This window comes from Chinchilla lanigera, unplaced genomic scaffold (genome assembly GCF_000276665.1).
Source record: "Chinchilla lanigera isolate Chin_1 unplaced genomic scaffold, ChiLan1.0 scaffold00044, whole genome shotgun sequence".
Taxonomy (NCBI): domain Eukaryota; kingdom Metazoa; phylum Chordata; class Mammalia; order Rodentia; family Chinchillidae; genus Chinchilla; species Chinchilla lanigera.
Window position 1 is genome coordinate 8,104,117 of NW_004955445.1, and position 24,728 is coordinate 8,128,844.

Sequence of the window (24,728 nt, forward strand, 5' to 3'; positions counted from 1 at the left end):
CAGCTCTCTGCACACTTGGCTCCCTCCTCTCCTCTAGATCTTGGCTCAAATGTCACCTTGGTGCACAGACCTTCCCTGACCCCATCCCTACCTCCTCATTTTCTCAGAACAGCGCCGGGGCCAGGTTAGTGCTTTACAAGCGTGAGTAGATGACGGAATGTGTTATCTCAGGCTATCCGTCTGTCTGTTTAGCAGCCACTGGCATCCTGGTGCTGGCGGTGGGCACAGTCTCCAGATGTGGGCAGTAACCAGCCAGCCCAGCCTGCTTGGAGGCTCTAAGACTCACACTGAAACCCAAGATCCAGTCCCCACCAAAGCAAGGCAGGGTAACCTCCTGGGTTAAAAATGCCACCTTGCCGTTAATAAATGACACAAGGCCACTCAGCTTCACCAGAATCTGCAGGGACTTTGGCTGAGGCCTATCCCTGCTATTTGTTTTGTTTGTTTGTTTTTGTGGTACTGGGGCTTGAACTCAGGACCTTGTGCTTGCCAGGAAGGCGCTTGTACCACTATATCCCCAGCCCATTCCTGCTATTTGAAGGTGGCTCTCATTTCTTGAGAGGTGTAGGAAAAAGACACGGAGGAGGGACTGTGCTGACTGGGACAGTAGCCACCCAGGGTAGAAATAGCCCTGGGTAGATAACAGCTGAGGAATCTGGGGCTTAAACGCTCAGAGCCTCCAAAAGAAATCTAGAAAAAGATCTACCTCTCCTCCTAGCTCTCCCAGACACCTCCGGGGTCCTTCCTGCCTCTAGAGCAACTTTTTTTTTTTTTTGTACCGGGAAGCGAACTCAGGACCTTGCACTTGCCAGGCAGGCGCTTGTGCCGCTGAACTATATCCCTGGCCCTCAAGCATCTTCTATCTGATCCCACTGCATGGAGTTTTGCTTATTTGTTTTGTCTTTTTGAGACAGAGTCTCCCTATGCAGTTCAGCTGCCCTTGAGCTCACTTTGTAACCCAGGCTGGTCTCGAACTTGCAACAATCCTCTTGCCTCAGCCTCCTGAGTGCTGGGATTACAGGCGTGCGCCACCATGCCTGGCCCTCACTGTCCAGAGTTTATCTGAGTAGTTACTTATTATGTACTTCCTAGAGCCACATAGACCTAGGCTGAAAGCGTGTTGCAGTCATTTACCTGCTGAAGTATTAAAGGTATTTGGCCGTACCTTAATTGCTTCAACAAGCGCTTACCATGTGCCAAATGATGATCCGTGTAGTGGCTGGGGTTGGGAGTGTTCCCCAGAAACAAAGCGGGTTTTTTTTGTTTTTGTTGTTGTTTTGTGGGTTTTTTTGGCCCTCAGGAACTTTGTTTGTGGCAGGGGAGACAGAAACTGCAAGTTTACCGCCCCTGACAGGCCTGCGAAGACAAAACAGGATGATGTCACAGTGACCGGAGGAGAGGGCAAGCGAGCGGCTGTCAGCAGAGCCTCTCCGAAGAGGTCACATCATTAAACCGAATGTTGCTCTTCTCGCTCTGGGCCCAGCGCCTGGCAATTATTAAACGTTCAACAAATCTTAAGAGAACCCTATTGTCATTTTCATCAGTTTAGTGTCCCCTCTCTCAGAAGGACCTGAGCGGGCGGGGGCGGGGGGGACAAGCCTCGAGGTTTCCTTCCCGCCCCGGGGTGCACAGCACTGGGCTGGCACACCGTTGGTGCACACGGTAGGCTGGATGAATGCTCCGGGCTCCAGCCCGAGCGCTCCTCTCCGGGTCCTCGCACACGATCGGCGCTTGAAGAGCGTGCAAGAGAAACGCCAGCCTCTGGGCCGGGTCTCCGCCCACTGTACTGACCTATCCGCCCAGGCGGAGGTGGGCAGCGACGCACAGCGGATCCCCAGAGGCTGGAGCCGGGCCGGCTGGAGGCGGAGCAGGGCAGGCAGGGACGCGCCACCGCCCCACGCTTCCGCGCCCAGCTGCGCCCAGCTGCGACCCCGCCCCCAGCGCCGAGGTTGGCTGCGGCTCGGAGGCCACCGATTGGCCCGCTGCGCTCCAGCGCGGGATCCGATTGGCTGTGACGCGCAGCCTGGCGAAGCCCCCGCCCGCTCCGCCGCCGCGCCCGGCGCTGGGCAGTCATTGGGCGGCGTGATCTCGCCGCGGTTCCGCGGCCGTACAGCCCCGGCAGAGCGCACCAGGCAGGCTGGGCCAGTGGCCATGGCGGGCGCCGAAGACGGGCCGGGCCAGCATCCGGAGCTCGACGAGGACGAAGCGGCATATTGCAGGCGCTGGGGCGCGCAGCACGCCGGGGCCCGCGAGCTGGCCGCGCTCTACTCACCAGGTAAGACCTTGGACCCCTGGGCCTGCAGTCACCAGCCCGGGCTGGGGACAGCGACCCTGACTCCCCGGGTTGGAATCCCAGCCTCGGGTCCAGATGGGGAGCTCCAGCCTCGGCTTCTAACTTGCAAGGAGCGACCCCAGATCCAGGGACCCCACCCCGGGAGTCCCGTTCCAAGCCCGTGTCGGAATCCCAGCCCCGGGGCTTTCTCGCTGTGGAGACACTCCCTGAGTCGGCGAACTACCCTATCGGGTTCCGGGCCACGATCAGCCCTAGGAGATCCGAACCCTGGCCTGCAGGGCACCTTGGGCTGCAGTGAGCGCCCCTAGACTTGGGAACCTTCACTCTAGGGCCCAACCCAAGGCAGCTCCTTAACGACAAGCGCTGTCCCGGACCCCCTAAAGTCGCATCCCCTCCTTGGTTTCCCAGATTGGGAATTACAGCTAAACGCTCCGTCTGCACGCTCGCCAGGACCGTAGGCTGCAGTGACCTGGGAATGTCAGCTTCCCTCTCAGGGAACCCTAACTTGGGAGCTCCCAGTCTGCAGAGCGTGCCGGACACTGTTCCCCCGAGCCCCATCCTAGTTATTGCTTCAGTGGCTGCCGACTGCGATCTTTTTCCCTCCCACTTTGGGGACACTCAGGCGGAGCATCAGCCCTCCCTCCCACGTTCCTGGTTTCCGGGCGGTGGGGGGTTCCAAACCCCCCAGCTGAGGTTTCCTTCATACACAGGCCCCAACTCCAGTTTTGCTCCTCCCCCAAATCCATACCTTGCCCTTCTCCATTAGGATTTAGGGTGCAGAGCCCCCAGGATCACAATTTAAGAGACTGGGTGCAGCTCTGCCTCCTTCCCATAGGTGGAGATCTGCCCCTGCCTGCCTCTGGCTTTGCCCACCGCCTTGCTCTAGCAAGCAGTCACCCCCATCCTGTTTCTGACTCCCAGGAGAGCCTCAGGAATCTCCTAGAGTGCTCCTCCCCGCCCTGCACTCCCCGGCAGGACCCAGTGACCCCAGCGGTTCAGGAAGTACCTTTGAGAACTCCAGGTCAGGTGACTGGGAGTGAGGTCCCTCTGCTAGGGTGTTGCCATCACATGTAGGTTTGTCTGTTAAGCATTCTGACGTCTTCCCCACGCCCTTAATCTAGGTTTGATGCAGTGTCTGCTGCAAGTGGCTGTATGACCTTGGGCCGTTTGCTTTCCCTCACTGGGTCCTAGCTCACCAGAGACTGTCCCTGCTTGCAGTTCTAGGCTGTGGGTGCAGTTTCGCAAACCTCGCTTGGGTACCTGGTCTGTGCTGCCGTGGTTTTTTTTTGTTTTTTGTTTTTTGTTTTGTCTTTTTGAGACAAGACCTTGCTGTGCAGTTCAGGCTGGCCTTGAGCTCACTTTGTAGCCCAGGCTGGTCTTGAACTCACAATGATCCTCCTGCCTCAGCCTCCTGAGTGCTGGGATTACAGGCGTGCGATTATAGGCGTGGCACACCGGCAGTTTCCATGGTTTCTTCCAGCCACACCCAAAACACCCAGTCCCTGAATATATGGTGGGGGGGTGAGTTTCAGCGGCCAGACTTCTGAAGCTGTGTGACCTGGGCCGAGCCACTTCCCTTCGCAGCTTCCATTTTGCCCTCTCTGAAGACCAAGTGCAACGTAGTTTGTCTGCCCCTTCGTGTTGTTAGGGAAAGGAGACAGGATCACTGCTTGTGCAGTGCCCAGCATACAGAATGCACTTTTGTGGTCAGCCCCGTAGCCTCACCTATGCTGTAAGCCTGGAGTAAGCTGTCATGCATGCCTCCCTAGCCCTCAGACTCCCCACCTGGGAAGTGCAAGGAGTCAAGACCTTGCTTCCAGGGCCAGGTCTGCCCGCCCTCCCAACCCTGACTGCTTTCAACAGAACTGCTCCTAGGCAGTCTGGGCCTCCCCTGGGACTGCCGTCTCACCCCTCTGTCACAATTTCATCCCTATCCATTTCTGGATTCCTGAGTGCCTTTCTTTCTGCCAAGTAATCGTGTGGGAATCTGAGGCTGCAGTGTCCCCTGGGTGCCCCAAACCAGCAGTCCTTCTCTCCTCCTCGCCTGGAAGGGGGAGGGGGAAGACTGGCTAAACTGGTTCCTCGAAATGTTAAGTTCATAAGCTTTCCATGGAATGCCTCAGTGCCCATGCTGTGTGGCTTTGGGGAAGTGCCCTGCCCTTTCTGAACTTGGTGATGTTTTCCTCATTGCAGAGAAAAAACACCAGACGCTCAAAATTAAGGAAAGAAAGGTTTAGCTCAGTTTGTGGGGGTTTCAGTCATAATCAGCTGGCTGGGAGGCAGGGTGGCAGCAGCTCAAGGCAGCAGAAAACAGCAAAAGCAGCAAGAGCACAAAGGGAGAGAGAACAAACCTCTCTTCCTCCCTTATATTGTATGCAGGGTACACACCCACACCATCTCTGTGCCCTCCTCTTGCAGAGATTGAGAATGTTACAGAGTAAAGACCCCGACTCCCTCCTGAGTCTTAGTTAAACTTCTAAACTTCTGAAATCGATACAATGTATTAACCAATGTATTAACCCTTACTGGCAGTAAAAGGAGAGACCAGGCTCAACATATATTGAGCACCTGGATTCCAGTTCCAGGGGAAGGCTCTAGGGGCAGAGCATCAACACCGAAAAACTAGAGCTGGCATTTTAGTGAGACAAGCAGTAACCCCCCAAATAAGGGAAATGTCTCATCTGCTTAGTAGTGATGAGTGCTGAGAAGGAAATACATAGCAGGAAAGGGGGAAAGGAAAATATTCTGGAGAGGGTGACATTGTTCAGGCCCTGCTGAGCAGGTGACATTTGAACAGAGACCTGAAGGGACAGCAAAGGAAGGAGCTTTGAGAATATTTGAGGAAGAGTTGATCCAGACCAGGGAAGCAGCAGGTGCAAAGACCCTGAGGTCGTCACACTCCTGGCATGATTGCAGAGCACAGAGAACCAGAGAATTTCCTAAGCTCTGGGACTGAGCTCTTGAGATTCCTGGTGCCAGGCATGGCTGGGTCCATGACAGCTCACAGCAGTAGTAAGGGCAGCGGCCTAGGCAGCCTTTATTGAGCACTGACTGTGCAGGGCACCTCCTCTCAGAACACACAGACCTGCTCGTTCTCACTGCCGTCATGCCAAGTGCACCTGGCATTGACTACACTTTCCAGAGGAGGAAGCGGAGACCCTGAGCCTCCTCACTATCCCACACATGGGCACATGTTCTTCCAAGCACTAGTCCTGACTGGGACTAGGTGGCCCTCACCCCCAGCAGCTGGGAAGATTCTCGGGGTTGGGGACATCTGTTGGGTTTACCTGGGTGCCTGGCACTTGAGGAGCGCCCTGGCCATCTCTGTCAGGAATTTCAAGAAGCTCAGCAGAGAAGGACCCGCCCAAGGTCACATGGCAGTTAGGGGCAGCCCAGAACTGGAACACGGAACATTCTGGGTTCCAGACTTGTAACCTGCCCTGTGGAAGTGACCAGTCAGGGCGGGGTGTCCAGGAGGGGCTGGGGCTGCAGGTCAGCAGAATAGACATGTGTGGGGCTTGTGGCCAGGAGCCGCATGGGTTACAGCAGCCCGTCCTGTGGACCCCAGGTGTCTGGGTGAGGAGTTGGGGCCTCACTGTGGGACCCGGGAGCGGGCATAGAGCACCCTACACAGCCCTCTACTCTGGGTTTGAGCTTCCTACCAATGCGCCACCCTGTGCTAAGTACCAGGTTTGTGAAGGGTCTGGTGCCAGGGCCTCAGGTAGATGTCTCTTCCCAGAGGTGCCAGCTGGAACCTGGCTGTGCCACTTCTCAGAGGCCTGGGCTGTCAGGGTAGATGCAGCGCGAAGGGGCCTGGGTCCAGCTGTCTATCTCCCTGGCCCGCTGCGGCTGCCTCTGCCCCGGAGGGCACAGAAGCGTGTTAGGGGTTCCGGGTGTCAGAACATAGGGCAGGAGGCCTGGCCCCGAGAAAGCAAGATGGCAGAGCCCTGGCATGACCACCCCACTCCTCCCACTCCACACCCACACACGCCAGCCCTTCCCCAGGCCAGCAGGGGGTCACTGCTGTAAATCAGCTCACATCACCATGCCCACCAAGCCAGGCTGTGCGCAGCGGGCTCCAGCGCTGCAGCTAGGGAACAGGCAGGGTTCCCTGTCCTTCGAGCCCAGCCCAGCCTCAGCCTGCACATTGCCCAGTGACCACCTGACCTCACCCGCCTGCCAGGCTGATGGTCCATGCCACGACTCCCATAGCCCCTGAGCAACTTGGGCCAAGTTGCTTCATCTTTCCAGGCTATTTTGTCCCTCTGGAGGATGGGGAGGATGGGCCCCAGGCAGTAGGGTGTGGTAAAGGGTGCAGACCATTCTACTGCCCCAGTAGAGCTGAGGTGCTCTGTGAAGCTGCTTGTCCTTTTCTTTGTTTTTTTTTGTGTGTGTGTGTCTTTTTGAGACAGGGTCTCTGTGCAGTTCAGGCTGGCCCTGAGCTCACTTTGTAGCCCAGGCTGACCTCGAACTTGCAACAATCCTCCTGCCTCAGGCTCCCGAGTGCTGGGATTACAGGCGTGCACCACCACTCCCAGCGGCTTCCTGCTTCTAAGCCCTGGCCACAAACAGGAACCGGAAAGGGGAAGACCCTACTGGGCCTGATTGGGTGACGCCAGGCTAGGGCTGCTGGGACCGGAAGGCTGCATGGCCCAAAGGAAACGGCCCAGCTGAGGAGCAGGGAACGAGGAGCTCAAGGCCTGCTTCTGCTGCTGTGCAACTTCTGCTGAGGTCCTTGTCTTTTTTGGTCTGTAGTGTCCTCTGCTATAGAAGAGGGGCAAAGGGCTGGATCCTGGTGTACCCTCCGCCTCTGAGCTTTGATCTTCCCATGGGATAGGGGGTGGGCAGCTGGCTGTCCTGGTTCTGGTTGAGGATGGGCCAGGAGAAGTGTGCTATTATGTGACTTGTACCAGACCTGTCTGTTCTCTTTCTTCTCTCTTTCTCTTCCTGTCTCTCTCTGCCCCATTTTCCCTATCTAAACAAATGGGGAGCCTAATACTTCCTTCCAAGGTGTATTGGTGAGGAGCACCCAGAATGTAGCCTGGTAGTTTTCCTTTAGGACTGTGGTTAGGAGTTTGTTGATTCCACAGGCTTGACTGATCACCCAAGCACCAGGGCCCTGCGGAGTTCATGTTCTTTCACGGAGGGCTGCAGCCCTGAGCAGTAGGCGCTGGGCTAGGGGAGCAGCGAGGTTGGAGGAGGCCTGGTGGATGGCTGGCTGGAGCGGCCTGAAAGGGCAGGGAGCAGCACGCCTTGGCCCTACCCCTCGCTTTGCATTGCTAATTGCTGCCCAGTCAGTTTGAGGTGGTCTGGGTCCCCACACCCTCCAGAATGTCCCCAGGGCAATAGGGTAGCTGGGAATGGAGGGGCTGGAGGGAGAGTGGGGAGCAGGGATTTAGGAACCAGACCCATGGCCGTGACATCCCAGTCTGTAGCTAACTGGGCAGCCACGGGCCGCCTCCTTGACCACTTAGCCCCTCGGTTTTCTCATCTGCGAAAGGGCCCCCTTTGCAGATGCCGGGCCCTCAGTAACTGCCTAGTGAATGTTAACCAGTAACTACAAGGATAATACTATCATGGAGGGTCTCATGCCTTTGGGACCAGCCGCCTGGGACCCAGGGACCGATTCACGGTTCTATCAGCCCACATTTTTATTTCATTTTATTTTTTAAATTTTAACTTTTAATTAAAAGAAAAGTGTTGATTTGGTACATTCAAAAGGGAGTAAATGTAAAACCACATAGATGTTTTTCTTTCTGCATAAACGGCTGCAGTTCAGCGCTTCGCTCTTTGCCGCTACTGGGTTACGGTAAGCGTCTCTCGAGTCCACACGGAGGGCGGCTGGGCTTCCGCCTCGCTGCACAGGTGCTGTGAGCGGAGTTGATTTTCCCGATCCCCAGGTGATGAGCACTTGGGTTGTTCCCAAAGTTTTGACATCTCAAACAAACTGCAGGGAGTCAGTCAGCTTGCCTGAGCCGACAGGTGGGTTAAAAACACATGGCTGCCAGGCATGGTGACGCCCATCTGTCACCCCAGGGCTCATCCCAGCCCGGGCAACTTAGCGAGAGCCTGGCTCAAAATTGTTAAACATTGAAAAGAGGTTGGGGATATACAGTGGCTCAGTGCAAAGGCCCTAGGTTCAGTCACAGTACAACACACACGTACACATATGCATACACACACACACACACACACACGCACACACGCACGCACGCACGCACCCACCACGGCAGCACTGAAATAGATTTCCCACCTAAGCCCTGAGGCCTGGCTTCTCTTCAAAACCAGAAGCTCCGCCTCTGTGGGCCTCTGTCCTGACTAGCAGCACCAGGCAGTGGCCAAGCCTAGAAACGCCAGCATCCCCCAGGCCCCATGTCTACTGATCCGTGCAGGTGAGGGCAGTTTCTGAACCTCTGCATCCTCACCTGCAAGGGCACAGGGGACCCCTGGTGCCTGAGGCTTCTGGTCAGGTTAAACAGGAGCTCATTGCAGCTCTCAGCCTCTCCAGAGAGGGCTTGGGTGGCACCAAAGTTCAGGTTCTGTCTGCCAAAGAATGGCAGACAGAGCCAGTTCCTCGCTGTGTGACGCGAGGCTGGCGTGCCACGATGATCCCAGAGCCCGCGGCCCGGGGAACCTGCTCAGCACCCCTCTCCCCACAGGCAAGCGCTTCCAGGAGTGGTGTTCTGTGGTCCTCTGCTTCGGCCTCATCGCCCACAACCTGGTCCACCTCCTGCTGCTGGCCCGCTGGGAGCACACGCCCCTCGTCATCCTGGGTGTAGGTGAGTGCCGGCCCTCGACCTGTGTGTGCGCTTGTGTGTGTGCACGCGTCTCCGTGTCAGTGGGGGACACCTCCATCCCTCCCTCCTGTCACGTGAGCCCGGTGCTTACGGATCAGTGAGTGAATGCACACGTGAGCTGCTGTTCCGTAGCAGCACCTAATGCAGGTCATTTCCCCTGCGCCGTCCTCACCCGTCCCCACCTGGCAGGTAGGTGCTAAGATTGTCATCCTTCTCTGGATGAGGAAACTGAGGCTCAGAGAAGGCACCAGCCAGAAGTGCGGCATAGATCTTAACGTACCAGCTGCACTCCCAGACCCCTTCCTGTCCACATAGCACCCCTCCCTGTCACCTGGCATTCGCTCACCCTGTCATGGGCTCCCAAGCTGGGGTGCAGCTGTGGCCTGGGTCCTGCCTGCCCTCCCTAAGCGTTCGGCTCCCACAATCTCATTAAAAACACTCTGGCCGCCTGAGTCAGTAGTGCCCAGGCTACTAATGGAGCCATCCGGGCTGGGAGGGGCAGGGCGATCCTGGGGGCTCTGGCCAGGGGAGGGGAGAGGAAAGCTGGCCTGTGCCAGCAGAGCCAGGCTGCTGCCTGCCCCGAGGATGGGCACCTGGGACCCTGACCCGGGCACCAGACTCAGGGCAGAAGGAGACACTGCCCCTTGGGGCCTCAGCGAGGGGCGCTGAGGCAGCCTGGCAGCCCTGGGTCCACGCCAGCTTTGCCGCTGCCTGGCTCGCTGCCTTAGCGGGCACCACTGCCTCCCGGAACCTCAGTTTCCATCCACTAACGGTGAGGGCTGTGGTGAGGCCAAGACGCAGGTGTGCGTCAGTGCGGGACAGCCTATGACAGACCTGGCCAGGAGATGCCACCCCCCAGGCCACTGCCCAGGGCTGCAGCTGACGGTGGGTATTGTGAGCTCCTACTGGTTTCAAGCCCTGATCCGGGCACGTCCTGTCCTTCGAGGCAGCCTAGTGAGGGAGGTTCCAAGTCATCATTCTCAGGAAGGGCGTGTGACACCCCCCGTTGCCCCTTGAGTGAGCAGCAGCAGAATCTGGGTCACAAATCCAGACTTCCAGCTCTCAGACCACGGGTTTCCTGGCCGGGGTGAGACCGCCTGCAGGGGACTCGGGGGCAGAGGCTGCTATGGGCCACGGCCAGGGTCTACAGGATCGGAGCCCTGGCTTGGAGGAAGGGGGCATCCTGGGCAGGTCCCCACCTGCCTCCCTAGTTAGGACCTGAATGTCCAGCCCCAGCCTGAAAGCATCCGGCCGTGGAGCAGCCCCACATGGTAACCAGCTCCCTGCCTGAACCTCCGCCTGGGGGCTGATAAGAGCACACAATAGCCTGATAGCGGTGTTTGCACAGGCCCGAATCCATTTAAATAGCCGCCCTGATTTGAGTGTTAATCCGCAGGTGGTTAGGGCACTGTGCCAGCCACCGGCGCCTGCCCCTACCTGTCACCATGCCTCCAGAGCTTCTGGCACCCAGGTGGCCCCGGAAATCGGGAAAAGCAGAAGCATGAGAGGTGTGAAGCGGTAAACCAGGCCGATTGGGCTGCAGAGCTGACAAGCACAGGAGATGCGGGGCTAGTGGGGAGGCCTCTCCGGAAGGGTGGCGTTTGTGTGGAGTCCTGAAGGAGGCGAGACGAGGCCGTGCAGGTGTCCTGGGGTGGGCGGTCCAGCCAGCAGAAACAGCCAGTGCAAAGGACTTGAGGCTGGCGGGGCAATGCAGAGGCCTGTGTGGCTAGAAAGCGTTGATCAGAGGAAAGGAGGTTGGTGGCAGCTCAGAGGCGGTGGGGACGGGTGGTGTGGGGTGGTGAGGGCCGTGGTCAGAGCTGCAGGTTTTATTCTAGGGGCCACGAGAAGCTATTAGTGCAAGGAGGTGACATTGGAGGACGGAAGGGTTAGGCAGGGGAGGGAGGAGGTGAGGTGCTGTCCAGGTGGGTGGAGACGGTGCCAGTGTCAGATGCGCTGTGTGGGCGAGGGGAGGAATGGCCTGGGCTGCAGGAGGGATGGGTGCTGGTGACGGAGGAGGAGAGACACACAGGCCTGTGGAGGCATTGTGAGGTGCAGGGCGTGGAAGCCCCGCGTGGAGATGGGGCGGGAGCCCAGGGGGTGCTGGCTGCCCCCATCTGAGTGCGCCTCCACGCTGCCGGGGAGGAACCAGTGCCCAGAGAGCTTGTGGAGTCTTGGGGATCAGCCGTGAGCACCGGCAAGGTGGAGAGCGAAGGGACTGCAGGGCTGGCCAATGAAGGTCGTCTATGACCTTGACAAGGACCCTGTCGCATGACAGAGTGGGTGCATGCTGCCCTGGAGACGGCAGAGTGAGAGTGTGGGCCTGAGGGTGACCCTGAGGAGGCGGGGGTCTTCTGGAGGCACCCTAGAGGAAGGTATTCCAGGGTACAGGACACAGTTGAAAGTTCAGAGGTCAGCAGGGAGGTCGCACGGCTTGGGTCAAAGGTAACAGGCTAGGTTTGATCCTGAGCTGACAGCGTGAAGAAGGCCCTGCCTGGGGCCTGGCACCCCCTCAGCCGTGTCCGCTGCATCCCCCGGCACCACACTGTCCACCTCCAGAGCTGGCCTCTGAGTTCCGGTAGGGGTGGAGAAGTCCCAGCAGGTGGCCTGTGGGGCCCCGGGACAGTCTCAAGTCCTGGTCCCCTTCCCCATCTCTGTGTTTGCAGGGAAGAGTGCTGACTAGGCCGATGCCACCCCGGGGTGAGCTGGCCCTCAGCTAGAGCCGGGACAAAGCGGCTTCTGTGTGCTGCCCTGCTGGCCCGCCCCCGTTCTGGTGCAGCCTCGAGGGCGGGCAGGCGCCCGGAGCCAGAGCTCCTGAGGGAACGCGCCGCAGCTCCTCCCTGCCGGGCTGAGCCTGCCGTCTGGCCGGGGCGCAGTGCCCCGGAAAGCAGGGGCAGGTCACTAAACAGCCGACAAGACTGAGGCTCCGAGAGGGGATGCACGGGCACAGCAGGTCACCCACGTTCACCGTGTGGCTTCTGTTGGTCAGGGAGGACATGTCCCTGTGCGTGACCTTGGCTGCCCCCACTGGCCCATGACGTTGGGCCGTCCTTCTCTGCGAGCCTCTGGTGGGGTCCCAGACTGAGGACGCAGGGAGAGAGCTTGTGCTTTTTTTGAGTAGCCTTTGTCTTTGCAGTTTACGATTTGCAGAGCAGCTGAGCAGGTGGTACACAGCCCCAGCCGCCCGTGCTCCCCCTCGCCCGCTGTCCCATGTGACGTGCACGGGTGTGCACAGCAGTGCTGAGGAGGGAACCCAGGGCTTCGCGCGCGCTGGACAAGCGCAGCGCCAGGGGCCACGCCCGTCTTAACATCTTACAATAGCAGCTCGTTGTTGCAGTGCACCCGGCAGCGCGCTGTGAGTCCCTGGTTCCCTGCGTTACCTTAGCTGACCTTGGTGTCCTTTTCCTGATCCAGGATCCCATCTGGCGTTCCACTAACTCGGGCTCTTTGGGCCGTGACAGTCTCCTGGGCCTTTTTGCTGGTTTGGAACCTTGATGGTTTTGAGAACGGTCAGGTGTTTCACAGCGTGGCCCTCGGCTGGGTTTGCCGGTGTTTCCCGTGAGTAGCTGGTGTGGCCGGCACTGTGTGTCGTCAGGCAGTGGGGCTGCGTTCAGCAGGACTTGCTGCTGTAATGTGGCCGTGATCGCTGGCCCAAGTGGCCCTTGTTGGGCGTCTCTGCTATAATGTCATGCTGTCCCCCTCCAAGTGTCCTAGCAAAGAAGTCCCTGCGAAGCTAATCTTACAGATTGGGAGGCAGGGCAAACCCCCAGCGGCTGTCTGACTCGCCCTGCTTCCTGTGTGTCAGCCGTTATCACTGGAATTGATTTTCTTGTCATCATCCTCATCATCCTTGAGGATTAAGTGCGTAGGCGGATTAAGGAGATAAGCTGCGTAACCGCCTGGCCCGTGTGCACTTCAGGGATTACAGGAGATGAGACATCTGAGGTGCTGGTCCAGAGCCTCGGAGGTTAAAAACAAAGCATCAATGCAGGGGCATGGTGGCCTGTAATCCCAGCACTTGGGAGGCTGAGGCAGGAGGGTTATTGCGAGTTCAAGATCACCCTGTGCTAGGAAGTGAGCTCAAGGCCAGCTTGAACTGCATAGCAAGACCCTATGTCAAAAAGACAAAAAAAAAAGTGTCTAACTTCTTCACCCAGGGAATGAGGGTGTCTGTTCATACTCAGTTTTGAACCTGAATGTTCAAAGCAGCACGACCCAAATGTCTAACGAGAGCCAGAGGGGCGATCTGTTATTTCCACCACACAGTGGGTGGAGTACTACTCAGCACCAAAAAGGGTGAACTGCTGCTGGTGCACCCATAGAACAGGCAAAATCAAGATACCTCAGCTTCCATCGTTCTGCAAATGAAGAGGCCAAAGCCCAGAGCAGGCAAGGAGTTTGTCCAAGGCCACACAGCGATATAGTGTGGACAGATGTGGCCCAGAACTCTTGTCTGGCTCCACCGTGGCTTTTGCCAATGGCTGCTTATCCCTCCTGGCAGAGGCCGCGTGTCTACAGCGGGCCGTCTGCAGTGGGAGCTCCAGCAGCACCCGGCCTGCAGGGGCACAGTTCATGGGTTGGAGGGGTGCCATCGGCCGTGAACCTCCCTGGCCTGTCCCAAGGCTGCCACTTCGCGGCCCTGTGACCTGGGATGGTGGTTTGCCTTCTCTGCACCTCTTTCCTTGTCTGAGAAGTTGATAGCAAAGCCCCCTCCAGTGGTGACCAGCTTTGAGAACACAGGCAAGCGGGGGTGGGGGAGCGGGACCCTGCACCCTGAGGGGAGTGGAGCATGGATTTGGTGGGCAGAGTGCAGAGAAGCAGCAAGAACAAACCTGTGTGTGTGTGTGTGTGTGTGTGTGTGTGTGCGCGCGTGTGCGCGCGCGTGCGTGCGTGTGTTACTGGGAGTTGAGCCCAGGGCCATTGCACTGAGCTTCATCCCCAGCGCTTTTTCTCTTCATTTGGAGACAGGGTCTCACTAGGCTCCCCAGGCTGGGCTCAGACTTACCATCCTCCTGCCTCAGCTCCGCAGAGGACTGGGATGATGGTGTGCGACACCACACCCAGAAAATGCTGCTGTCATCGCCTCCCTCGCTCGCTCCCGACCCGTCCTGAGTGACTGCCCAGGCTTCTGCATGCCGGGAGGCGCAGCCGCGTTCCCTCCCCCGAATCACGAGGCAGCGGCCCGAAGCTGTCACCCTACCCCACCCCACCCACACTCAGGCCTGGGGGGCTTCAGCTGCGCCTCACGGCCTCGGGGAGCCTCCAGTGCCCCATATTCATGCCTGTCCCCTGGCTCATCAGCTCCACTCTCCAGGGCGGTGTCCAGGGCTCCCCACAGCCTCCACAGTGCCCCAAGGCCCTAGTCCTGTGTCACCAAGCAGCTTAAGGCCCCAGCAGCACGCAGGCAGTGAGCCCACAGGGCAGCTGAGCCTGGGGAGTAGCTTGCCCCGGCCACAGGACTGTGAGTGTCTTCTGCCCTCCGCCCACCAGAGGTGGTGAGCAGGGTGTCGGTATCTTTGGGCTTGAGTGCAGCACACATTTAAGTCCTGGTCTGGAACTACAGTGACCCTCCTGCCTCAGCCTCCCAAGTGCTAGGATTACAGGTGTGCACCACCAGGCCCAGCTCTGCCAAGTGTTTAGTCTTTTTTTGGTTGGGGGGGGGCATTGTGCATTCATTCATTCACTCATTCACTTACTGTAATTGGACTTGCACCCAGGGTCTTTCGCCAAGCAGCATCCTCCATCCCTTCTTTTATGGTTGGTTTTTTTTATTTTTTTGTTTTTTGTCTTCTTGAGACAGGATCTCATTATGCAGTTCAGGCTGGTCTTGAACTCACTTTGTATCCCAGGCTGGCCTTGAACTTGCAATGATCCTCCTGCCTCAGCCTCCTGAGTGCTTGTAGCCCAGGCTAGCCTTGAACTTGCAATGATCCTCCTGCCTCGGCCTCCTGAGTGCTGGGATTACAGACATGTGCCACACCACGCCTGGCTCTGGGTTTTTGGTTTTTTTTGTATCAGAATCCAACTCAGGACTTTCACACTTGCCAGGTGGGCACTGTAACACGGAGATATATCCCCGGCCCTTATGTTTTGTTTTGAGACAGCATCTAAATTGACCAGACTGGGCTCAAACTTGTGATCCTCCTGCCTCAGCTTCCCAGAGTGCTGAGATTACGGGTGTGAGCCACCACGCCCAGCTGTTCTTTGTACTTCATTGAACTCTGATACATGCTGGCAACCAGGACGCAGCCATAAACAAATCCAGGCCCTCGTGGAACTGACGTTCTTGTGGTGTGGGAGACAGTAAACAAGGAAAAAGAAGTCTGGCGTAGGAAGTGCTGGTGCCAGGGAGGACACACAAAGCCCTGCAGGACGTGAGGGTGCGCACGGGGCAGGGTCTGGGAACAGCAAATGCCAACCAGGACCAGACCGAGGACATGGAAGGCTGGGGGGCGGGGGCTGGGGCAGCGGCCGCAGTGAGGGAGGGGGAGGGGTGGCACGGTTCTAGGGCTGTTGGCCACTCAGCCTCAGTTTCCCCATGGGTGGCAGTGGGACATCCCACTGTGTTAGATTCGGTCTCCAGGCAGCCTGGTAGCTCGGCCCTGCTGGCACAGTGTGTGACGTGCCCGATTCCCTGCAGCCAGCGACGTGGGAATGAGGTACAGCCAGCTTCTGTCCAAGGCGAAGAGGACACTCTCACTTCCGTGGGTAAAGCAGTTGTGCCTGGTGCTGAGAAAGCGCTCGGCAGCTGGTAGCCCCACAGTTCTTTTTTTTTTTTTTTTTTTTTTGTACCAGGAATCGAACTCAGGACCTTGCGCTTGCCAGGCAGACACTTGTGCCTCTGAGCTATATCCCCGGCTCCTGCCCCACAGTTCTTTTTATAGAAACAGATTTTCCTTAGTGTTTACAAATTTTACAGAGTTTGGGTTTCAGCACGTGCGATGTATTTGCTCCTGTCCATCCCCCATTCCCTTCTACCTCAAGCTCGTGATCCTCCTGCCTCAGCCTCCCTAGTGCTGGGATTACAGGCAGGCACCACCACACCCAGCTCAGTGCAGCTTTTGATTTGCATTTCACTAAGGCCTAGAAATGTTAAACATTTGCGCAAATACTTACTGGCTATTTTTGCTCTTTTGAGAAGTGTCCATTTAATTCATTTGCTCATTTATTGATTGGGCTATTTGATTTTTGGTGTTAAAGGTATTTGTTGGTATGTTTTGTTTTGTTTTTGATACTGGGGGGTTGAACCAGAGTTCTCACACTGAGCTATGTACATCCCCAACACATTTTTTTTATTTTTTAATATTTAAAATTTTTTAATTTTTTTGTGTGGGTACTGGGACTCAAAATCAGGACCTCGCACTTGCCAGGCAGGCACTATGTCACCAAACTATATCCCCAGCCCATTTTTTTTATTTTGAGACAGGATCTTATAAATGGATCAGGAGGGGCTCCAACTAGTGATCCTCCTGCCTCAGCCTCCCAAGAATGCTGGGATTACAGATGTGCCAGGCTGGTGTTAAGTATTTTGAGATCTTTGTATATTCTTGATATTCATTGTTGGTCAGAAGTGTCTGGAAAAGATTTTTTCCCATTCTCTTTACTCTGGTGGCTGTTTCCTTTGCTCTGTGGGAACTTTTTAATTTAGTCCTGTTTGTTGATTGCTACTGTTACTTGCCGTGCTGTTGGCGTCCTGTTCAGGAAGTCTGCCCGTGCCAGTGGCTCCAGGTGGTTCCCCGCTGTTATCTCACAGCAGTTTCAGACTTTCAGGTCATATACCAAGGTCTTTGATCCACTTTGAACTGATTATTTTTGACGGGAGACAGGGGTCTAGTTTCAGTCTTCTGTAAGTGGCTGTCCAGTTTTCCCAGCACCATTCGTTAAAGAAGCTGTCTTTTGTCCAATATTTTTTTTTGTCAAGAATCAGATGGCTGCAGTTGTGTGGAATTGTTTCAGTGTCCTGCATTCTAGTCTGTTGGTCTGTGTCCATTTTTTGGGCCAGGACCATGCTGTTTTCGTCTCTGTGGTTTTGTAGTATAATTGAAATTGAGTATTGTGATGTCACCAGCCTTGCTCTTTCTGCTTAGAATTGCTTTGGCTATTCTGGGTCTTTTGTCTTTCCATGTGAATTTTAGGATTGTGTTTTCTAGTTCTGTGAAGAAGTCACTGGGATTGCCTTGAACCTGTAGATCACTTTGGGTACTATGACCATTTAAACACTATTCTTTCTAGCTGGGTATGCTGGCACACACCTGTAATACCAGCACTTGGGAGGCTGAAGCAGGAGGATCACCTTGAGATCAAAGCCAACCTGGATTACATAATGAGACCCTGTTCCAAAAAGCAAAGCAAAATAATTCTGCTGAACCATGAACAAAGAAAGTTTGTTTTGTTTTTGTTTGTTGGTTGGTTAGTTTGAGATAGGGTCTTGCTATGTAGTTCAGGCTGGCCTTGAACTCACTACGTAGCCTAGGCTGGCCTCTGACTCACAGTGATCCTCCTGCCTCAGCCTCCCAAATGCTGGAGTTACAGGCCTGTGCCACCACATCGGGCTATTTTAATGTTAGTTTTATGTCCTGCTCTATGTTTTTTGTAATCGTCATCATTCCTGCTTTACAAGCAGAACCCAGGGCACAGAGACGTTAGGTAGCATGTTCAGTGTCACACAGCAAGTGTGATGGAGCTGGATTTAGCGTCCTGATGTAACCGCACTTAACCTCTGTGTTGCATGGAGCCCTCCAGCGCATGAATAGCGCTGAGCCTCTGCCTGAGACCTCACTGGATTCTGAGCAGATTGCGGATGAAGACAAGGAAAGGGTTGCTGGCAGCTAAGTGACCTGTGGGTGGGGTTAACACCAAGTCCCGAGGGACATTTTTCTCCAGGGCCAGGTGGGGGCTGGCCTGGAGCAGAGGCCTCCCGTGGGAGGGGACAGGACAGGACGGGACAGAGGACGCCAGGGGCTGAGGTGAAGGCTTCCTCCACAGGAGGGACCCTCTCAAGCAGGGGAGGGACTCCTTCCTCACCCAGCAAAGGAGCGCGCGGCCCGAGTGAGTGACTGAGGACCTGCTGGAGCGAGGGCGCAGGGGCGGTCCCCGCACGTCCCCTGCCCCAGGCTCACCTCCTTCCTGTCTGTCCTCAGTCACAGGCGCTCTCATTGCCGACTTCCTGTCCGGCCTGGTGCACTGGGGGGCCGACACGTGGGGCTCCGTGGAGCTGCCCATCGTGGGGAAGGTGCGTATGTCAGGCTGCATGGCCTTGGGTGAGTTTCCTTTCTTTTCTAAGCCTCAGTTTGCCTGTCTGAAAGGTGGGCGCTGTTATTCTAGCCTGTCCTTCGCATCTGTCCTCCAGACCAGAGCAAGAATCCCCTGGGATTGATGGGCACAAAAGCAGCAGGCATGGGAGGTCGCAGAGCTTTGACAAGTGCCTGCCTTCAACTTAACGGCCACATCTCTCTTCCTCCTCTTCCCTCCTATGGCTGTTTGTTTTCATTGGATATTTTCACTGATGGGGACTGAACCCAGGGCCTTTGCATAGAGCTATCGCCCTAGCCTTTTTTTTTTTTTTTCCTCCTTTTTTTCTTTAATTTCCAAATAATTTTGCTTCATTACTTAGGCAGGACTCAAACTTGTGATCTTCCTGCCTCAGCCTTCCAGGGTGCTGGGATTACAGGCATGGGCCACCACACCTGGATGTGTGTGTGTGTGTGTGTGTGTGTGTGTGTGTGTGTGTGTCTTTTTGAGACAGAGTCTCACTATGCAGTTCAGGTTGGTCTTGGGCTCACTTTGTAGCCCAGGCTGGCCTTGAACTCGCAACAATCCTCCTGCCTCGGCCCCGAGTGCTGGGATTACAGGTGTGTGCCATCACACCCGGCCATACCTGGACTTTAATTGGATTTTTATCTTGTTTTTTGAGACAGGGTCTCACTATGTAATTAAGGCTGGCCTTGAACTCACAGCAATCCTCCTGCCTCAGCCTCCCAAGTACTACCTTGGATTTTATCTTCTTATCAGACTTTTTATATTTTAGTTGTGAAAAAAAACTAATACAAACTGTTCTACTCAAACAAGGTTTCTAATTCACATAACTGACAATCTCAGGGTAAGCGAAATGAAGGCATAGGGGGCCCAGAGGGTCGACCCATCAGCTGTCCTTCTCGGGCTGTACCTGTCCATCTCTTTCTCCACTTTCCTGTCCTGCACCCTGTCAGTTCAGCTGGTACCAGGAGAGGGGAAGCAGGCAGTTCCCCAAGGAGGACTTAGATGGAGGCACCAGGGTGGTCCTGTGTGTTACCACAGGGTCCTTCAAGTGTCTCGGGGTGGAGAGGTAGGGAGGAAGCTGTCTACAAACCTTGTAGCACAAATAGGGAGACTGAGGCCCACAGGGGCTGCAGAGGTCCCTGCCACGGTCATTTCATCCCCTCTCCGCCGCAGTTGCTAGACCTTGAACCTGAAGGGCAAGCAGAGGCCCTGGGGGTAGGGGGGCAGCATCTGTGACCCAGGACTCCGGGCAGGGCGGCGGGCCCAAGCTGGGTGTGGTTCGGGCCAGAGAGTACCGGGCACCACAGCTGACTGGTCAGCGGTGCCCACCCCGCTGCAGGCGTTCATCCGCCCCTTCCGGGAGCACCACATTGACCCCACAGCCATCACACGGCACGACTTCATCGAGACCAACGGTGACAACTGCTTGGTGACGCTGCTGCCACTGCTGAACATGGCCTACAAGTTCTGCACCCAGAGCACAGGTAAGGCCAGTCGCTGGGGGGGTGCCCGCAGGGGCGTCAGGGACAGGCTCCCCAGGAGGCTTCTGGGGCTTGAGGCGTGTGCCGCGCTGCTCATAATGATTGTTTATTTGGTTTTTGATTTTTGAGATCAGGCTGCCCTTGAGCTCATCGTGTAGCTCAGGCTGGCCTCCAATTCGCAGCAATCCTCCTGCCTCAGCCTCCCAACTGCTAGGATTACAGCTGTGCGCCACTACACCCAGCCCTGCTCGTAGTGATTTGAAATCTTCTCTGCCATCATCTTCACTTGAAATTGGGGTATTTCACTCTAGGAGAGTGAGACAGGAGAATCTCAAGTTCGAACCCAGTGTGAGCAGCTTAGTGGGCCGGGGATCTAGCTCAGCAGCACAGGCGCCTGCCTGGTAAGCGCAAGGTCCCAAGTTTGATTCCCGGTACAAAAAAAAAGAACAAGCAACTTAGTGAGACCCTGTCTCGAAAGGGCTGGGGATGTAGCTTAGTGCAAAGGTCCCAGGTTCAGTCCCCAGTGCCTCACAGCCGGGGGACAGGCTAGTTGCCGTAAAGACCTGGGTTCCTGCCTGCTCTCCGGCAGTCCTCTCTGTCAGGGGCCTGGGCCATCTGGGTCCTTGTCCCCTCCTGGCTTCACTAAGCTGGAACCAAACTGCAGCCACCTCTCTAAAGGACACATGTGCCCCAGTTGACCACAATCCTCGCTAATCCCTGCGCTCTGCCCCCGACCCACTGTGTTCCTTTGCATTCTTTGGCCACCCTGGGGAGAAGGGGCACAGGCTGGGCTGGGCATAGAGCGCTTGCTCAGTGTATACAAGGCCAAGGCTTCCATCCCGGCATTGCCAAAAAAAAAAAGTCATGTACTCAGGCCTTGGTGCTGCCTGTTTGGGGAGGGGCTTTTCCTCTGCACGCCAGTCCAGCCAGTGAGCACAGGGCCGGGCAGGAATGCCCTCCATCCTCCCCTCCCGCACTGCCCCGCTGAGGTGGTCCTGCCTCGGCCCTTGGGATAAGTCTGAGCACAGGGCCGGCCTCTGGCTGGGCCAGCTCAAGAGCTGGTGACACCCCGCAGCATCCCGTGGGATCAGGCTGAGACTCCCTGGGCAAATCACGTGCAGGTTAACAGTTTCCCAGGAACCTGGGAAAACCCTCATTCCCACTTCACAATGAAGAGACTGCAATTCATAGCCAGGTATTGTGGCACACACCTGTAATCCCAACACCCAGGAGGCTGAGGCAGGAAGATTGCTGCAAGTTTGAGGCCAGCCTGGGCTACGTAGTAAGTTAAAGGCCCGCTGACAGCAGCACTCCATTCTGAGCCATTGCCCGTGCCCCTCCATCGTTGGCTGCTGGGTGGGCAGGGAGGAAGACAGGGTGCTATCTCAGCACTGCCCAGGCCTGGGGGGAGGGCCCTGCCCCGTGTGACCGCTCTGTGGGTCCCCCATGCCCCCTGCAGAAGCCCTGGAGCAGCTGTACCCCTGGGAGTGCTTCGTCTTCTGCCTGATCATCTTTGGCACCTTCACCAACCAGATCCACAAGTGGTCACACACGTACTTCGGGCTGCCACGCTGGGTCACCCTCCTGCAGGACTGGCATATCATCCTGCCACGTAAACACCACCGCATCCACCACGTCTCGCCCCATGAGACCTACTTCTGCATCACCACAGGTGTGGCGCTGGTGGCATGGACTGGGCCCCCCCCAACTCCAGTGCAGGGCCATCGGCAGGGTCAGAGGTCACAGTGGGAAGTCATGCAGTGCTGGCCCTCCCAGGATGTTCTCAGAACATACATCCAAGCTGGGTCCCACCTACTTGGAGGCTGAGGCAGAAGGATCTCTGAATTTAAGGCCAGCCTGGGCTACATAGTGATTTTAAGGCCACCATGAATTACATAGCAAGACTGTCTTACAAAAACAAAAAGTAAAACAAACTAAAAAGGGCTGGAAGCCAGGCTGGTGGCAGCACACCTATGATCCCAGCACTTGGGAGGCTGAGGCAGGAGGATTGTTGCCAGTTCGAGACCAGCCTGGGCTACAAAGTGAGCTCAAGGCCAGTCTGAACTGCATAGGGAGATCCTGTCTCTAAAAGAAATAAGGCAGTGGGGGCGCTGGAGATGTAGCTCGGTGGCAGAGCACCCCTGGTTTCCATCCCCAGTACTCCAAAAAAAAGTCAGGCCACCCTAGGACCGCCTCCATCTGTCCCACATGTGCCCTGGGAGCCTCTTGGTGCTGGTCACTTTGCTCCCCACAAGTTGGCTTTCGGTGCCCCTCTCACAGCCCACCATCTCGGGGCTGTGGTGGGAATGTCGAGGTGCCCGGAGCCCGGTGTTTGGTACATAGTAGTTGCTTGCTAAACTACTGCTGCCATCGCTGGGGCTGTGCATCTTTGTGGAGACAGAGAGCCACAAGACATTTTTTGCACGTCCTGAAGCTGCGCTCCTTGGCCGGCAGGTTTGGGCTAGGACTGAGGTCGTTTAGGAGATGAGTTAACGACACCTACTAAGGAGAGACTCCCCCAGCCCGTGTTACTGTCTGCCTCCCAGCGGGTGGGAGGCTGGGATATGGCTGAGTCAGCGAGCGCTTCCTGTGCCAGGCGCTCTTCGGGTGCTGCAGAAATCGCATGGGACAACGTCGCATGGTGTTGTCCCTGTTGGCGCTGATTGTAGTTGGGGAAGAACCCACGTAAAACCGGAAACAGTTGAGTTAGCGACAGCGCTCACAGATTGCGGTAAAGGCCGTAAACAGGAAGGCAGCTTCAGCGGGCAGTCCAGGAGGGCTTCCCAGCAGCGGGGCGGGTGAGCACTGCGGAGGGAGTGAGCGAGGGCGCCGCCTGGCGGAGCGCCCGAGGCCTTGGGTGGGCGCCCGCCCCCCGGATGCCCTGGTCAGTCCGGCCCCCTGCCGCCTGTAGCCTCTCCCAACCACCCACTCCCCTGCACGGCTGCCCGCGCTCACGCCCGCCGCTGTGCTGTTTCTGCCGCAGGCTGGCTCAACTACCCGCTGGAGAAGCTGGGCTTCTGGCGGCGCCTGGAGGACCTCATCCAGGGCCTGACGGGCGAGAAGCCCCGGGCGGACGACATGAAGTGGGCCCAGAAGATCAAGTAGTCTCGCCCAGCCTGCTGCCTGGTTGCCAACCTCCCCAGCCCCCAAACCGAAGCCATCTGCCAAATCCCAGCCTGCTTGAGCTGACCTCTCCAGGCGGAGGGGCCAACTCCTGGACTGGGCCTGGGCACCCCCAGCCTACCCCTTGGGACACAGAATACTTGAGCCACTGATTTTTTCATTTCCTCTTTTTATTTTCTTTCCTCGGCCCCTCCCGAGCTGCTCCGCCTGCCTACCTGACTGCACAAGAGGGAGCCTGCCCTGCTGGCCGGCCTGCGGGCAGAGGCCACCACCCACCACACTCCCTGCCCCGCCCCGGGCGGCCCTTCAGTGTGGCTGGCTTTGGGGCCACCAAATCACCTCTCTCTGTCCTTCCTTCTCTGGCCCCAGAGGTCTGGGGAGTCCCTGGGACACACAAGTGTCCCCAGACCCTTGTCCTGCCGTGGCCCTGCAAACCGATCATGGAAGTCTGCATGGGTGGACAGCTGCAGCCACCACCTGTGGCCTGGCGTCTCCGCCGAGGATGGCAGCACTCAGCCAGGGTCTGAGGGCAGCCAGCCGGAAGAGGCTGGGACCCCCGCCCGAGTCTCAACACTCCCTCCTCACCCCGCCTCCACCTGCCCATGTATTCCAGCAGACCTGACATTTCCGCAGGGGACCTCTCTGCAAGGCACAGCGCTTGCGAGAAGTCTTGGTCATTTGGGAAGGGGACACTGTGTCCCTTCTAGCCAACATGTGTCAGAGGAGGAAGAGTGGGACTTTTTTAATTTTTTGGTTTTTTTTTAAAGGTGCTTGCTTGTTTAATGTAAATAATAGAAAGCCTTAATATCTTTTCTGTAACACGGAGTAATATTTTAATGTCATGTTTTGGATGTACGTAATATATTTATAACAAAGCACCAAGAGTCTACTTCAGCTTGGCTGCCTTGTGGTTCCTGGGTGGCTGGGGCAGGGGGGCAAAGAGCCAAGAGGTGAGGGTCTCCCCACCCCATTTCCAGGTCCCCCAGCTGGTGTCACCTGTCACCTGAGACAGAATTGATACTGACATGTGCTCCAGGCACTTTGGGAGAAGACCTGAGTTGAATTCCCAGAGCACCTAGTGTGTGCTGGGCTCAGGTTTGGACACTGGGGCACCAGGACGTGCCTGGTGGAAATGACCAACTGAGAAAGGAGACCGTAAGCATCATAAATGCGTGCGGAGATGCGTGTGGTGATGTGTGAAGAAAGCCAAGCAGGACAGAACCACACCGGAACAGTAGTCTGGCCTGGCGTCTACGGTATTATTAAGAAGAAAAGCAAGCCTGTTAGTGTTAGAAACGGAAATGAGAAAACTCTGGAGCAGTCACAGATACAAGGTTTATTTTTTGAAAACATGACCCATAACCATTTTCCTTCAACTTTGCCCACCAGTAGACTTGTTACTGAGGAAAGAGGTATTAGAATATGTCAGCTCCAAGTGACAGGAAACTTTATGGCAGAAATTAGTAGATAAAGTGACTGAATCACCCCGTCGTGGTGGTGCACTCCTGTAATCCCAGCACTCAGGAGCCTGAGGCTGGAAGGTTGTCATGAGTTTGAGGTCAGCCTATAAGACAGAAAAGTCCACAGGTGGTTCTGACTTCGGGTTTGGCAGGACCCAGGGGTTCATATCATTCATCAGAACTTTGTCTCTGCTCGGTTTTTCCGAGTTGAGACTTGACATTGCTTAAGTTCGCCACCCTCAGTAGTACTCCTCCTGGTGGTTGCAGTGAAAGCCCCAGGGCAGGCTTTCATTGGCCTGGAACGGATCACGTGTCTGCT

General features: G+C 56.4%; 1 protein-coding gene across 1 annotated transcript; it reads left to right on the forward strand.

Moving 5' to 3' along the window:
• The first annotated feature begins 2,052 nt into the window (after positions 1-2,052).
• On the forward strand, positions 2,053-23,843 carry LOC102029238 (transmembrane protein 189). Its single transcript, XM_005392318.2, has 6 exons — positions 2,053-2,275; positions 8,953-9,072; positions 18,228-18,319; positions 19,685-19,829; positions 21,286-21,498; positions 22,810-23,843. Exons 1-6 carry the CDS (start codon positions 2,152-2,154, stop codon positions 22,929-22,931), a joined length of 816 nt encoding a protein of 271 aa, XP_005392375.1. The 5' UTR covers positions 2,053-2,151; the 3' UTR covers positions 22,932-23,843.
• Positions 23,844-24,728: the final 885 nt, after the last annotated feature.